The 14542-nt window shown below is 39.1% G+C and overlaps 2 protein-coding genes across 4 annotated transcripts; both read right to left on the bottom strand.

The window, feature by feature from the left end:
* Nucleotides 1-602: 602 nt before the first annotated feature.
* On the bottom strand, nucleotides 603-4635 carry LOC127364458 (sterile alpha motif domain-containing protein 9-like). 3 transcript variants are annotated; one of them, XM_051402038.1, is made up of 2 exons: nucleotides 4503-4635; nucleotides 603-3342 (listed from the first exon to the last, which is right to left on the bottom strand). In XM_051402038.1, the coding sequence occupies exon 2, from the start codon at nucleotides 3273-3275 to the stop codon at nucleotides 1125-1127; it is 2151 nt and encodes a 716-aa protein (XP_051257998.1). In that variant the 5' UTR covers nucleotides 3276-3342; nucleotides 4503-4635; the 3' UTR covers nucleotides 603-1124. The 3 variants fall into 3 exon arrangements, with proteins under 3 accessions (XP_051257998.1, XP_051257997.1, XP_051257996.1); XM_051402037.1 differs by lacking the exon at nucleotides 4503-4635 and adding an exon at nucleotides 3477-3673; XM_051402036.1 differs by lacking the exon at nucleotides 4503-4635 and adding an exon at nucleotides 3631-3650.
* Nucleotides 4636-4815: 180 nt separating this feature from the next.
* On the bottom strand, nucleotides 4816-9208 carry LOC127364132 (C-type mannose receptor 2-like). The gene is made up of 7 exons (XM_051401361.1): nucleotides 9059-9208; nucleotides 8071-8124; nucleotides 7189-7521; nucleotides 6648-6992; nucleotides 6083-6174; nucleotides 5887-5995; nucleotides 4816-5733 (listed from the first exon to the last, which is right to left on the bottom strand). Exons 1-7 carry the CDS (start codon nucleotides 9084-9086, stop codon nucleotides 5726-5728), a joined length of 969 nt encoding a protein of 322 aa, XP_051257321.1. The 5' UTR covers nucleotides 9087-9208; the 3' UTR covers nucleotides 4816-5725.
* Between the last annotated feature and the right edge of the window lie 5334 nt (nucleotides 9209-14542).

The raw sequence follows: 14542 nt of genomic DNA, 5'->3' as shown, positions 1-14542 counted from the left end.
ATTAAAGGTCCTGCATGGAATACCCTACTAAATCAAAAGTACAAAAGTGTTCACAATAAAAGTAGGACTATTTGTTTTGTCCCTGTGATAGATATATTATTATATATGACATATAGTACTAAACATTAGTTTTAACTAATACACAGTTAGGCAATTTATTCCAGTGGTTCCCAAACTAGAGATCAAGTCCACTCCAAGGAATCACCAGATAAATTATGTTTTAAATATTTTAAATTAGATAAAATTATTATTTTTCTATTTTATGAAATATTGGATAATAGGCATTGGATGGCTATTTAAATGAAACAATGTGATTTCCGATGTCTGAGCAACTTCTTCAATTAGAGTTATAAGACAGACAATGTGTTTGTCCTGCCATGGGTCTGAGTCTCTTGGTTCATAGTTTTTCAAATGTTTTGCTTGTTTGGTTTTGCACTTTCAGCTCCACAGGTTTGAGTTCCACTGGCAAGAGTAAAAATATGTATTTTGTGGGTGGGGGGGATTGAACTGTCCCTTTAAATTTTATGTTTCTGACAGCACCTGAAGGCAGCAAACATCAGTATATCATCTGACATCATAAAACTCACATGCAGAGCAAATAATCCCATTCCAAGTTTGATTTTATTTCCAAAACAAATGCATACATTATTTTATATTACGTTTTCATAATAGATTTCTTTGAAAACATTAATTTTTTTCTTAGAATACACATACATAATACATTTGAATAAAAGTATACACGAAATCCAATGCAATCTGATACAATATTTAAACCTCCTATCTATATTTATAAGTTTGTTGAAGCAGACATTTTAGTAAAACCATAATGATAATAATAATTAAAAGAATAATAAAAATAATATCAGTAATAACAATAATAATGCTGTGTTGAGTAAAAAATATCGTCAACCTAATTTGAAAGAAAGTTTTTCATATGCCCATCCACCTTCACAAAAATCAATGATACAGAATGATTAAAGGAACATAACTTGTAGGGCATACAATCCACTACAGCCTCAAACATAAGACATAAAGTTGATTTTAAACTTTTCTTACACAGGTGACATTTAGTCTATGTTTAAGTAAAATATTGTAATGTTGTCAAGCTAATGTTTGTTGTGTCTTCATTGTGGTGTTAATAGTGAATCACTGTCCAGACGTGGGACTTTGAAGGTGACAGGACCCCGAATGGTGAAGCCAAGATAGAAAAGCCTTGGGCTCTCCACTGAAGCCTCAGGTACAACCTCTTCTTCAGCACAGATTTTATTCTTTCCAGCCCAAACAAACGCTCTTTGTTCTTCATTCTCCTGTGGCATCGTGGGTAAGTAGCATACCCGGACTGGGAGAAGTATATCTTGGATTTCTGGGACTTGCCATACTTTCCCATTGACCCACATGTCATTGATCAGCCTCCATTTCTCCTTCATTGTGTTATCTTGTCTATCAGCTAGCTCAGCAGAGACTTTTTCTTCCACGATTGCATCCAGCCTTGATTTGTGAATCCATTTGCTCAGTCCAGAGCCCTTTCCTAGAAAAAATAGAGGCAAAAGGTACCGACCTCGAAGGTACTTGGCATACTTGGCTCTCTCAAACGCTTGCTCCATGAACGTGACCTGCTGCTGCAGGTCAGGACCAGACGTAAAGTCAAGAGATAGTTGTGAAGTCTCTCCTCTTGTGTCTTGTTCCTCGTCCCTGTCATCATCCTCCCAGGTTTGTTGTGTTGTGTCTTCTGACAGGTCATCCTCTGTGGCCTGTTGTTCCACCTCCTCCTCATCCTTTTCTTGCAACACCAGAGGCTGTTCCTCAGGCCAAAACAACAGCAGAACCAAAAGGTAAAACTCAGGGCGTCTGCGCCCCACTTCTGTGCCCAAGAATCTGTGTATTATTGCTTGGAGTTCATTCACCGGGGTGAGCTGAGGAGAGTTATGCATCTTGTTGCTCAAGAGGATGTTGGAGAGGATGTACTTCTCCGCTGCTTTGACATCATCAACATTTGCCTCATAGGTGGTTTTCAAAACATCTCGGATTGCCTCTAAATCAGACACTGTTACTTCAGTCTCCTCAAACCCGGCACGTCTTCCTTTTGACGTGAAAAGGCCGTGATTCAGACGATCTAGAAGTCCTGGGAAGCTGGTGGATTCAGCCGCTGTTTGTTGTGTGTAGTGTTCATAACACAGTGCAACGTCCTTCCAGAAGTAACATGGCTCTGAGGTTGTCATGCCAGGCTTGGAGTAGGTTAGGTACCATTCAAAAAAGTCAAACTTGGCTTCAACTCCCATTTCTAACGTTTGGATGAAGTTCCTGTGTTCCTCTGAAGGTCTGAGTTTCTCAAAGACTATCTTTGCCACTTGAATGAAGCCAAAAAGACCTCTGTTGTTGAAGGTATTTGAAATGCTTGCAGTACCTGCTGTGTCCCTCATGTCAGGGCTCTCTTCTTGTTCAGCTATCCTCTCCACATCTTCAAATGCTTCAAAGGCCTCTCGTGCCCTGTTTAAGATATCCTCCAGTCGTGTGGCTCTCATTAAATGGTTCTTTTGAATCTGCCCCAAAACGTCAGCCACATAAGAGTTTTGTGGAGCTCGTTCAATTGCTTTCTTTGCCCATTCTTCAGCTCTTGGATAGTCACTTCTTCGGATGTAATAAAGACGTGAAAGGGTTTGAGGGAAAATGGGATTCTGTCTCAGTTTATCTGATGCAGTTTTCAGGACAGAGACAGCATGGTGGAAATTCTCTTGATCCATTATATCTTCAATCAATCGTGAGAACTTATCTTTACCGCTTTCTCTCAATTCTCTCTTTGTCAGTATATCTTTGATGAACTGGATTGTGTGTGGTTGAGGCTGATTTCCACAAAGTAAGACCATCAAACTCTTCACTGTTGTACTCCTGGAAATCCTTAAGCCAGCTAGTTTGTCCACAGCTATCAGTGCAAACTTTGGGTCAGTCAGGCATATATGTTCAGGATTGGATGTGTTGATGAAGGGAGTAAATGGCTCCATTCTTTCTTCAAACGGTGGGCCTCCATGGATGGGATCAGGTGGTCCAAGGATCTTTTGACACTCAGACATCAGGAGGTAGGACTCAGGAATGTACCCATTCAGCAGCACCAAAAAAGAGAACAGCTGTGTGTTGGTGGAGCTTGGGTTTTGTTGGACATACTGAAAACACTGGTGCATTAAGTCACTCTGTTGCCTCGAATTCAACATCTCCTCATCAACCACTAGGGTTTCTTCTCTGCTGTCAGGGGCCGCAGTTTCTCTTGAGTTACGTTCCATGATGGTAAGCTTAAACTTCAAGATGAAAATCAATTTATTTTTCTTCAGAAAGATAGTCTTCAAATACCTAAAGAGGTGATAACAACAGAGCCAATGTTAATCATTACATTTAAAAATGCACAATATTTTACATCCATCAGCCATAAGAATTTTGACCACTGACAGGCGAAGTGAGTAACAATTATCTCGCTATCATGGCACCTGTCAGTGGGTGGGATATATTAGGCAGCAAGTGAACATTTTGTCCTCAAGTTGATGTTTTAGAAGCAGGAAAAATGGACAGCGTGAGGATTTGAGCGACTTTGACAAGGACACATTGTGATGGCTAGACGACTGGGTCAGAGCATCTCCAAACCTGCAGCTCTTGTGGGGTGTTCCCGGTCTGCAGAGGTCAGTACCTATCAAAAGTGGCCCAAGAAAGGAAATGCAGTGAACCTAGAGACAGGATCACTTTCTAATAAGGCTTTATAAAGGGTTTTTAGAGGTGGGATTAGTCAAACAAACATTCAAGATCCTGAAGAAAAAAATTATTTGTTGACATAAATATTGCAGACCACTTTGCTCTCTGCCTCATTTGTATATTTGTAACTGCAGACCTGATGGTTTATTCCCCTTTAATAATGACTTATTAACATTTATAATTACAGACTTGCTGGCTTATTAGAAGGTAAAAAAGAAACCCATCAGCATTTATTACTGATTTGAATATTAGTGACTCACGATAGAGGCTTTTCACAATCTGGATTTCTGGATACTGAAAATGTCTTCTCATAATTAACTGACACAAATAAGCAATAGTAAATTATTTCATAAACATTATTAAAGTTAGTAACAACTATAAACCATTTTGTAACTGGTGAATGATCAGAAAGTGGTATTTACTAAATTTGTTTAAACAATAGAGATTACTTACAACGACATGTGAACAGATCTATAGAATTAAACATAAGACTTCTCATCAAATCACAGCATCCCAAAAAGAAAAATGTCCAGGAATAATAAAAATTTTAAAAAAGTTCAATTTTGATATAAGGTAAATATTTTCTGGAAGTGGTTTTGAAACTAATTCATTCATTGAACTAATTACTACTAATTAACAGTCACAATGCAGTTAAATTAAATGAAAAGTTTGAGCAGCACACATTCTTACCAAATATTGCTTAAATCATGGCAGACATAATAAAACCTTTTTAAATAACAACCAATGAAAAAATTAAATATCGTTACCTGTTTGAAATCCAGTAGGTGTGTGAGTGACTAAAGGTACTGAGGATGTCATTTATAAACAGTTTTAAACCACGCCTTCTGCATACTGTACATACTTGTACCTTGGATACGGCGTACCTGTCATTGTCTAGCATATTATCACAACAAATGGACTGTACACAATAATGCCTTCAATAGTTCATGCTTGAATGACAGGAATCCACTTCACTTTCAATTTACACTTCAACAGAAATGAAATTTTCTGCTCACTCATGTCAGGCAAGTTTCCTGTAAATGACTGTTTACTTTTTACCTCATAAGCCTGCGTTAACCTTTCAATCAAAATGAAACAGCCTCACCCTTAAGCTGCTAAGTTTATTATGAAATCATTTGAATCCAGAACACAGACTTTCTTTAAAAACAATTATCATCTAGTACTATATTGCAAAAAATAAAAAATGAGCCTCTACAAAACAGTAAATAAACTGTGCATATTCCCTCAAATCTAAAAGTAACACAAGCAAAAACATATTTTCTTCCAGTTGCATAATAATAGACAGTGTTTATGTGCTACAACCATCAGACAGTTAAAGCTGCTCTAATACGTATTTTCACATTAACAATGGATTCAATAATGATGTCTACTGTGACTATACACACACCACCAAACAAGTTAATAGAGACCAAAAACAGAGCTGAAAGAAACAGAAACTCAACCCCAAATGAAGGCTAATGTCTATCACATCTCTATGTGTGAATAGCTGGAAACACTTTATAAGATGATAATAAAATCAATCAAAAAGTTATTTAGGTAATTCAGGTTTAAGAACTGCAGATTCATAACAAAAAGTGTCTACGTTGGTTGTTAATAAAGTTCATTCTTGAGCAAAAGAAAACTCAACTTCCAGTGAATGGATTTTGCTCATGGAGATGCTACAATTGTCGGTTCCATACTTTTAAGTCACGTGATCACAGGGTGGTTGTATATTGGCACAAGGGGAAGATTAAGCTCTCTCTACAATTCAGCTAACTTCATAAAAAGTACAACAAATAATCACAACACAGGATGTAGTCGAAGTGGATCTTGACTCTTTAGTAGACTTATACACAAAGATTTGTAATCACCACTAACACAAATACAGCACAATACAAGCTAGAATGACATATTACACATACATAACAACACATGACTGTAGTGAAAAGCCGCTTCTTCAACATGCAGGAGACCTTTGGATGGGTTTTATTCAACAACCTGCATAAAAAAAAAAGAGATTCAGTTACTTAATATTAATTGTTAACATAATAAGCCTCAGAAAAATTGCAACGAAAGACATGCATAAAAAATGGTTTTGTGGGTGTGGTTAATTTCATTCATGCTCTTAAGATCTCAATGAAACTTATGAACCTGTTTCTTTGCTTCCATTGTCATTGTGTTGGAAGATTTGTCCATTTTTGGCAGCTTGCCAACGGAGTTTGACCTCAGTCCCACTCTGCTCTTCCAGTTGTGCCTGAATCTGCAACCAGATATGCAAGTGAGTAATCTAAAGTGTACGATCTATTGTCCTTCAATCTCTTTCATTTTGGCTCTTCATCTCTCTCACCTGCTTCAGCAGTGAATCACTCAGTGTGGCAAGATTCAGATTTCCCTCAGAGCTAATTCTCACTTTCACCGTAGTTCTCCTGATTTTCTGTTCTAAAACAGTTCCCAAGAGATTCAAAGAAAAAAAAGATTAATTTAAAGATTTCATGTTACAGCTATAGTACATTACATATTATTTGTTTAGGTCCAGTGTGTAACATTCAGGATCTTTTAGCAGAAATGGAATAAAATATTCATATGTATGTTTTCATTCCTCTTCCACAGAGTCCAGCGTTTTTCTACAGTAGTCCAGAAAGATAGAGCCTTTTACATTTTTTGTGAGTTTCACAGCCACCATAGTTTGTCCTACACGCTTGGGTGACAAGCTGTATTCAGTTAGCTGCAACCTATAACTTCACCACAAGATATCACTAAATTCTACAAAATAATCTTGATTTAAAAATATATGTTGTTTACCTCAGCTAGAGCTTTACTACATTTCCCAGAATACCTTTGGTCTGTCCCTTATAACGGGTGGGAACTTGATGCACTAAGCAGCAGAATTACAATATTTTCAATTGACTCACCACCGTAACAGACAAAAGGATAGCTGCGATCACAAGCAGTGTCATCCCACTGATTCTGGAAGGACTTTCTGATCACAACACAGTTCTCAGCACCTCCATTATTATCAGGGTTTGTGTTCTCCCAGTTTCTGAAAGAGGTAGGGCTTCCATCAGACCACATCCAGTTGTCGGCGATCATTCCGAGCCAGATCTGGTAGCCGCTGGTATGACCATAAATGTCTGTATTCTGCTCTTTAGTTTTCACACTGACCAGGTCGGTGTGATGCTGTCTGCAGGAGCTCTGAGCGTCTCGCCATGATAAAAGTGTGGTGTTCAGGAAGTAACTTTCTGTCCCCTGGCTGTCATCTGGAAGAAAGCATTTGATTAATACAGCTATAAATCCACCATCACTTTGTTTTAGCAAAGAGGAGAGTTTACATTCTACGTTTTTTATACTGCACTTATCATAAACAGGCTGTATTCTTGTGCAGTTATATTGTAATTTGTTATTTTTGTCTTGTGTGATACATAAATAATACAAACAATCAATGCTGTGACTTACATTCAAAGCAAAGAGAGGCCTTCAGGTCAGTACATCGGCTTTTTTCCCAGTACCCAGATGTTTTCATCATCACACAGTCACCATCTTGTTTGTCTTCACTGAAGGGATAAACGTCTTGTTCCCCAATGCCATCAGACCACACCCACCGATAGGACGCTGATCTCTCCAGGCCTATCCAGATGCCACTCACATCAGCACTGCCGATGCTCTCCAGCAGCTGCACGTACTCCTTCATGTTGTCCACGGTCGCCAGGTCAGCATAGTTCACTCTACAGAAGCTCTGAGCTTCACTCCGTGTCATTGGGATATTTAAAAAGTGGTACGGACGACCCACTGCGGAGCAAAACATAATTTGGAAACAGAGAAGTTAAAATAGTTTCAGGGCATGAAAGTGTAGACGTTAATATGATTGCAGTATGTCTTCATTCATTCATTTTTCAGCTCATTCGCACCTCACTTTAATACTGATGCATCGATGTGACCTACACGAACAAAGTACAAGTAAAATTACTATTTCAGTCAGAAATTAAGGCAGTAGAAACACTATGCTGCTCAAATTTCTCCTGTTTGGAAGAGGTGTGTAAATCCATCAGCAACAGGAGGCGCCATATCAAATAATATAGGCTTTAAAGCATTTGAAGTAAAGTAGGAATTTACAAATAAAACACACAACTACAACATTTAATTATTTACTATTTAATTCTTTAGAAAATGTTTCTATACTTTCCTAAACTTATGTAGAGCCTGCTTTGTGGAAGCTATAGCCCCATGATTTATCCCCTGGTTCACTCACTTTTATTTTTATAAAAGATTGAAATAAAATCTATAAAAACATCCACTGTGTACTTGTGATTGAGCGTTGCAGTGCTTGGTTATAGCTACCTCTGGTATTTGACTCAGTCCCAGTAACAGCCATCAAAAGCATCAGGAAAATATCTGCAATTCAAGGCATTCATAGTATATTAATTTATTTTAGGATTTCATGATCTAGTAGATGTTTGAATGCAAAATGTTATCCACTTTTTTTTAGCCAATGTCCCCCCAAAAATAAAAGAAGATGCACAAACACAGTATGTATAAATAAACACTCCTCCTGTGCAGGGAGCTTGTCCGATGCACTTATCACGTCTTCCATCAATCAATTATTAACTGAATATACACAGATTCAGATGCTTAATAGAAGAAATTAGTTGTTGAACATCATAAATAAAAATGTCCTTATATCTTATACGTCAAAGAGTGTTAATAGACATTTTATTTATTAATTTAATCGCTGTTCTCCACACTGCAAGGACATCATTTTCAGGAGGAGAAATATTAAAGCCCTTTATTATATTTTAATTTAAGTTTTATTGTTGTCTTAAAAAAAACTGATTTAAAGATCTTTAGTCTAAAATATCAGTTTTAGCAACAAATATCCATATTTGTGTGTAATAACAAAATGTAAAATCCTCAAACCCACGAAATTCCACAACACAGAGGAGACGACTGTGGCGTCTTCGAAGGTAAACCTTTAACATTTTTGCATAATTTTATCATTATGAAGTTCTTTGTCCGTGCACTCCCCATTGGTCTTAAATATCCTTTAACATGAATTCAAATGAGCGTTTGCTATGTTAAACCTCACTGCAAATTAAATTTCACTGTCACAATGTTACTGTTTATCTCACCGTTATTGTCAGACAACTCCCTTCACTAACCATTACTGTTTCTCATTGTAACATTGTAATTAACAGATTAAACAGTTTAATATGAATGCCGTTTGTTTTTTCTTTGACAGCAGCTTTTTGTTGGCTTAAAATAGAAAGTAGTTTAGGCTTTTTTTTTTATCAACAATAAAGACTTTTAATTAATCACTCTTTAGTTTTACCTGTAAAGAAGACCGTTTTACGCTCCATGGCTGCAAACGTAGATGAGAGTTGCAAGAGTTAGGATACAGAATCAACGTTTTTTTTTTTTTTTTTTCTTTTATCGTATTCTGTCCAATAACAACAAAATTCCAGTTATTTAAGTATTAATGTGTTGCGCGCCCCGCCACTCTAGTCCTATGGTCACTTTATGTGAGGCTTTAAAGATATACATACTGTATGCAAACCCACGCTAGCATGTGATGGTGTATTCAACATGTATTTGCAAGTGAAATTTCTGGCAGGGTCGGCAAAGGGTCAAAGAGGACAAGGTCAGGTTAAACCCATATGTCTACTATCTATATGTCTTGTATAAATCAGTCAATTATTTAAGATTTAGTGTTTGTTGTTTATCTTTCAACACACAGTTTGTAGGACCAAAAGCATAAGGAACCATACAGTTTAAACACAATTCAGAAATTAAATAAAGGCCTTGTCTTTTTATATTTGTCTTTAATAATGGTTTGTGGTTGACATTCTGGCATCAAAACATGGGTAAATCACATAAAGTCACAATGTGGAACATTAGAAAACCTAAAGGCCATTTCAGTCTGCCTGTGATTGCTGTATTAAAAACTTAAAACATTCGATTTAAGTTTAATAGATTCTTAAAACTCATAAAATCAAAGAAAATGTACAGTTGCCACCATGCATCAAGTTCACTCACATCTACTAGTTAATTACATTAACATGTAAATGTTGACAACAAAAGATGGAAAAATGTAATTTCACCAAAATAAAAGCCTCAGTTTTAGTTGAGTTATTTGTGCTTTCAGAAAGTCCCTTTGTGCCTGTGGCAACTGTCAAAATATTACAGTTATAAACAGACATTTACCAGCAGGAGTGCTCCACAACATCACCGACAATCAAACACTACCATGAAGGATTTCCCATAAGATGGACCTAAACAGATCATATTTATCCCATGAGCCTGTTTGGGAAGAAGAGATGTTTTCTTGCTGCCTTGTACCAGAGGAGGGACTGCGATTCCCAGTCTTTTTCCTTAATGGACCCCTTTTCTTTCACTGAGTAAACTGACGACCCCTGACTGAGTGACATATTTTATGGATATTAACGATACAGAACGACTGATAAGCTGTACAAGTCCAAATAGTGAAAACAATAACTGCAGGAAGTTTGTGCAAAACGGGATTATTTCCTGTCAATATTACATCAGAGGTGAGTTTATTGATGGTTTTCTAAACCTTTTATTCAATTCTCTGACTGTATTGTGCCATTTTCTTATTTTTTTAACAATCATTCCATTATCATCATTCAATCTTTCTTTGTCATTTGGATGCATTTCAGTCAATGTAAAACATGTCTCCTTGGATTTATTTACACACCAAAGAGATTTCTCCTTGTGTTCTTAGTCAGATTATTAGGAAAATAATGTGCTACACAGGAATCACGAATCCCTGCAATACAATGTATCAGACCTGCCATTGGATTTGTTTAATTCATTTGCAAAGGCCGAATTATCCCTTTGATCACCTGCAAATTATATCTTCTTCTCTTGTGTACGCTCCCTGCCATGCCTGCCTTTTACTCTTTATCTTTTGCTTTACAATTTGGCTAATTTCCTTTTGAGTAACTCGTACCTGTGTACCAAACCACTGCTGAAATGCTTGCTTTTTATAATAATAATACATTTTATTTATAAGCGCTTTTCTAAATACTCAAAGACACTTTACATAAAAAAAAAAAAAAAAAAAAAAAAAACATAAAAGCAGCCAAACAACATCAAATAGTAAAACATTAAAAACACATCAGACTTAGCTAAACATTAAAAGCAATTTTAAAAAGGTGAGTTTTTGTCAGTGATTTGAATGTTGGAAGGTCGGTACAGTCACGGATGTGTTTGGGGAGAGAGTTCCAGAGGGAGGGGGCAGCTACAGAGAACGCTCTGTCGCCCCAGGTTTGGTGCTTGGTCCGGGGTGGAGGAGTCAGGAGGTTTGCTTCAGATGAGCGGAGGCTGCGGGATGGATTGTGGCGATGGAGCAGGTCAGTGAGGTAGGAAGGAGCCTGGTTATGGAGGGCTTTGTGTGTAAGGAGGAGGATTTTGAACTGAATGCGCTGTGGAACTGGGAGCCAGTGGAGGTTCTGGAGGACGGGAGTGATGTGATCACGGGTGCGGGTGTGGGTGAGCATACGTGCAGCGGAGTTTTGAATGTACTGTAGCTTATTTAGAGTTTTGGATGGTGTGCCATAGAGGATGCTGTTGCAGTAGTCGATTCTGGAGGTGATGAAGGCGTGGATGAGGGTTTCAGCAGCAGAGAAGGAGAGTGATGGGCGAAGACGGGCAATGTTCTTGAGATGAAAGAAGGCAGTTCTCGTGATTTGGTTTATGTGATGTTCAAAGGAGAGGTTATTGTCAAAGATGACTCCGAGGTTGCGACTGTGGGGGGATGGAGACAGGGTGGAGTTGTCAATGGTGAGGTGGAAACTGTCTGTGGTTTTGGTGAGGGATTTGGGGCCGATAATGATGAGGTCTGATTTGTCACAGTTGAGTTTGAGAAAGTTGGAATGCATCCAGGATTTGATGTCGGTGAGGCAGTTGGAGAGAGTGGAGTGAGTGGCCGGGGTGATGGATTTGGTAGAGATATAAAGCTGGACGTCATCGGCATAACAGTGGAAGTGGAGACCATGGTGGCGAATGATGTTGCCAATGGGTAGCAGGTAGAGTATGAAGAGGAGAGGACCAAGCACCGAACCCTGGGGGACGCCTTGGGACAGGGGAGCAGTGGAGGAGGTGCAGTTGTTGATATGGATGAATTGTTGTCGGTCTGTGAGGTAAGATTTGAGCCAGGAAAGTGCAGTGCCAGTGATGCTGAGAGAGGACTCAAGACGGGAGAGAAGAATGTTATGGTTGATGGTGTCAAAGGCTGCAGTGAGGTCCAGGAGGATAAGGATGGTGAGGTGGCCGGAGTCAGCGGAGAGGAGGATGTCGTTGGTGACTTTCAGGAGGGCTGTTTCGGTGCTGTGTTGGGAGCGGAAACCGGATTGAAATGGTTCGAACAGTTCATTTGAGCAGAGGTGGGTTTTGAGTTGTGTGGCGACAATACGTTCCAGTATTTTGGACAGAAAAGGAAGATTGGAGATGGGCCGAAAGTTAGACATGATGTCAGGGTTGAGTCCAGGTTTTTTGAGGATGGGGGTGACAGCAGCCAATTTGAGTGAGCGGGGGACTGAGCCGGACTTGAGAGAGGAGTTGATGATTTCTGTGATGAGTGTGGAGATGGCTGGTAAAGAGTCCTTGATGAGGTGAGATGGGATAGGATCCAGGACACATGTAGTGGTTTTCATGCCTGTCATGATTTTGGGCAGCTCCCCTGGTGACACGGGGCAGAACTGAGACAGAGGCTGAGAGGCGAAGGGGGGAGGAGCAGATGAAGGAGTGGGATTGCAGGCTGTGGGGGCAGGAGCGGAGGACAAATTGTTATAAATGGTGTCGATTTTTGATTGAAAGAATGAAAGAAAGGAGTTGCATTTGTCAGTGGTGAATGACTTGGAGGTATTGTCGCTGGGCTTGAGGAGTTTATTTACTGTAGAAAACAGAGCCTTGGGGTTGGTGGAGCCAGCGTGAATGAGGTGAGAGTAGTAGGTGGACCGGGTGGTGTTGAGGGCATCCTTGTACTGCAGGAGGTAGTCTGTAAAAGTTTGGAGATGAACAGTTAAACCGGTTTTCTTGTAAAGTCTTTCAAGTTGTCGTTTGCGTGACTTCATTTTGTGCAGTTCAGAAGTGTACCAGGGGGCAGAGTGGGTGAATGAGACGGTTTTGGTTTTAATGGGGGCCAGCTGATGGAGACAGGAGGAGAGTGTTTCGTTGTAGAACTTGGTGAGGTCAGAGGGGTTGTCAGTCAGCGGTGGGGGGGAGGAAGATATTTTACTTGCAAGAGAGGTAGTAAGAGCTGAAGGGGAGATGGATTTGAGGTTTCTGAAAGATATTGTCCGTTTATCCTTAATGGTGGGAATGGGGATGTCAATGTCTGTGATGATTGCCAGGTGGTCCGAGATGTTGAGGTTGAGGCTGGAGAGGTGATGTAAGGTGAGACCAGTGGAGCAGACAAGATCCAGGATGTGACCACGGCTGTGGGTGGGAAAGTTGACGTGTTGGGTGAAGTTGAAGCAGTGTAGTAGTTCCAGAAATTCAGTGGCAGATTTGCAGTCATTGTCAATGTGGATGTTGAAATCTCCCAGAAGAAGAACGGAAGGTGAGATGGCAGATAATTGAGTTAGAAAGTCAGAGAAGTCGGTGAGAAAGGAGGGGTTTGGTTTGGGGGGGCGGTAGATGATGGCAGTGACCAGAGGAGTGGGACCAGTAAGACAGCAATCTGTTCTTCGGACGACTTAAATTAAAGAGATGTTGTACGGACCCCTCATGTCTAATCTCCACCAAGGGCTCTGCTCCAGCTTAGTGGAAGTGCAGCTCCCATGAGTCATGACTGTATCAGATATGCCATCAATCAGATGGTACGCATGAAAACTGCTGAGCCATGCTGAAGACTGAACAGCCACTCCACTCAGAGCCACGTTGGCTGGAGAGTTAATATAGCCACAAAGAATATAGAATTTATAATCAAGTACGTGTTTGCAAAATATGGAAAAAATCTACACAGGAAAGCACTTGATGATAAATAAGCATAAACATGTTGTAAAATTAAAGGGAGCAAATACATTTTACAAAAACTACCAAAAAGACACTATGTGTCACGTTCCCATTCCAAAACTGTTGGAACAGGAGGATGAGGCTCTACAGTGGCTGAAAAAAACCAAAAAAGGTCCTATCTGGAGCCAGTGTTAGGGTTGTCCCTTCTAGGCTACTGTAGAAACATGACTATGAAGTTATTTTAGTGCCTGCAAAAATTTAATATGAATTCGTATTTATCTGGGCTGTAAAGTTCAAAGAAATGTCGATGAACCGATTAATATGTTTTTGAAATTGGGCGCTCAAAGGTTCAATCCAGGTTTCTACACAGTGCAGAATAATAAAGACCTACACATGCACAATACAATTTTATTTTACTATTCATCTTGTGATCATTTGAAGGGGTCCCGATGGTTGAGAACTGGGCTAAAATAACTTAAGTAATTAACTGTGCAGAGAATTTAAATCTTTTTCCCCTTGATCAGCTACAAAATAAAATTCTGCTCACACACTGACACATCAGGATTACCAATCTATTATATAATAATAAATACGGACAGGAGATGTTTTACTGCCGTTCTTTTACCTGTGATACTTTAAAAACAGTTGTAATACTTTTGTAATTTTCTTACCTGCCTGGTGCGTAATTCTCCAACTGAGAAGGATAGACGCTGCAAATAAAATATTAAACACTGATATGAAACTCAGTCAATGAACTACACATTTTTTAATCTATAAATGAGCCATTATGAATTAAATGAACTCTTGAGTTTAAACACAAATTCACTCGTTTACACAC

Source organism: Dicentrarchus labrax, unplaced genomic scaffold, assembly GCF_905237075.1.
Source record: "Dicentrarchus labrax unplaced genomic scaffold, dlabrax2021, whole genome shotgun sequence".
NCBI classification, from domain to species: domain Eukaryota; kingdom Metazoa; phylum Chordata; class Actinopteri; family Moronidae; genus Dicentrarchus; species Dicentrarchus labrax.
Note: the sequence above shows the minus strand (reverse complement) of the source record. Positions and strands in the feature narration are given on the sequence as shown.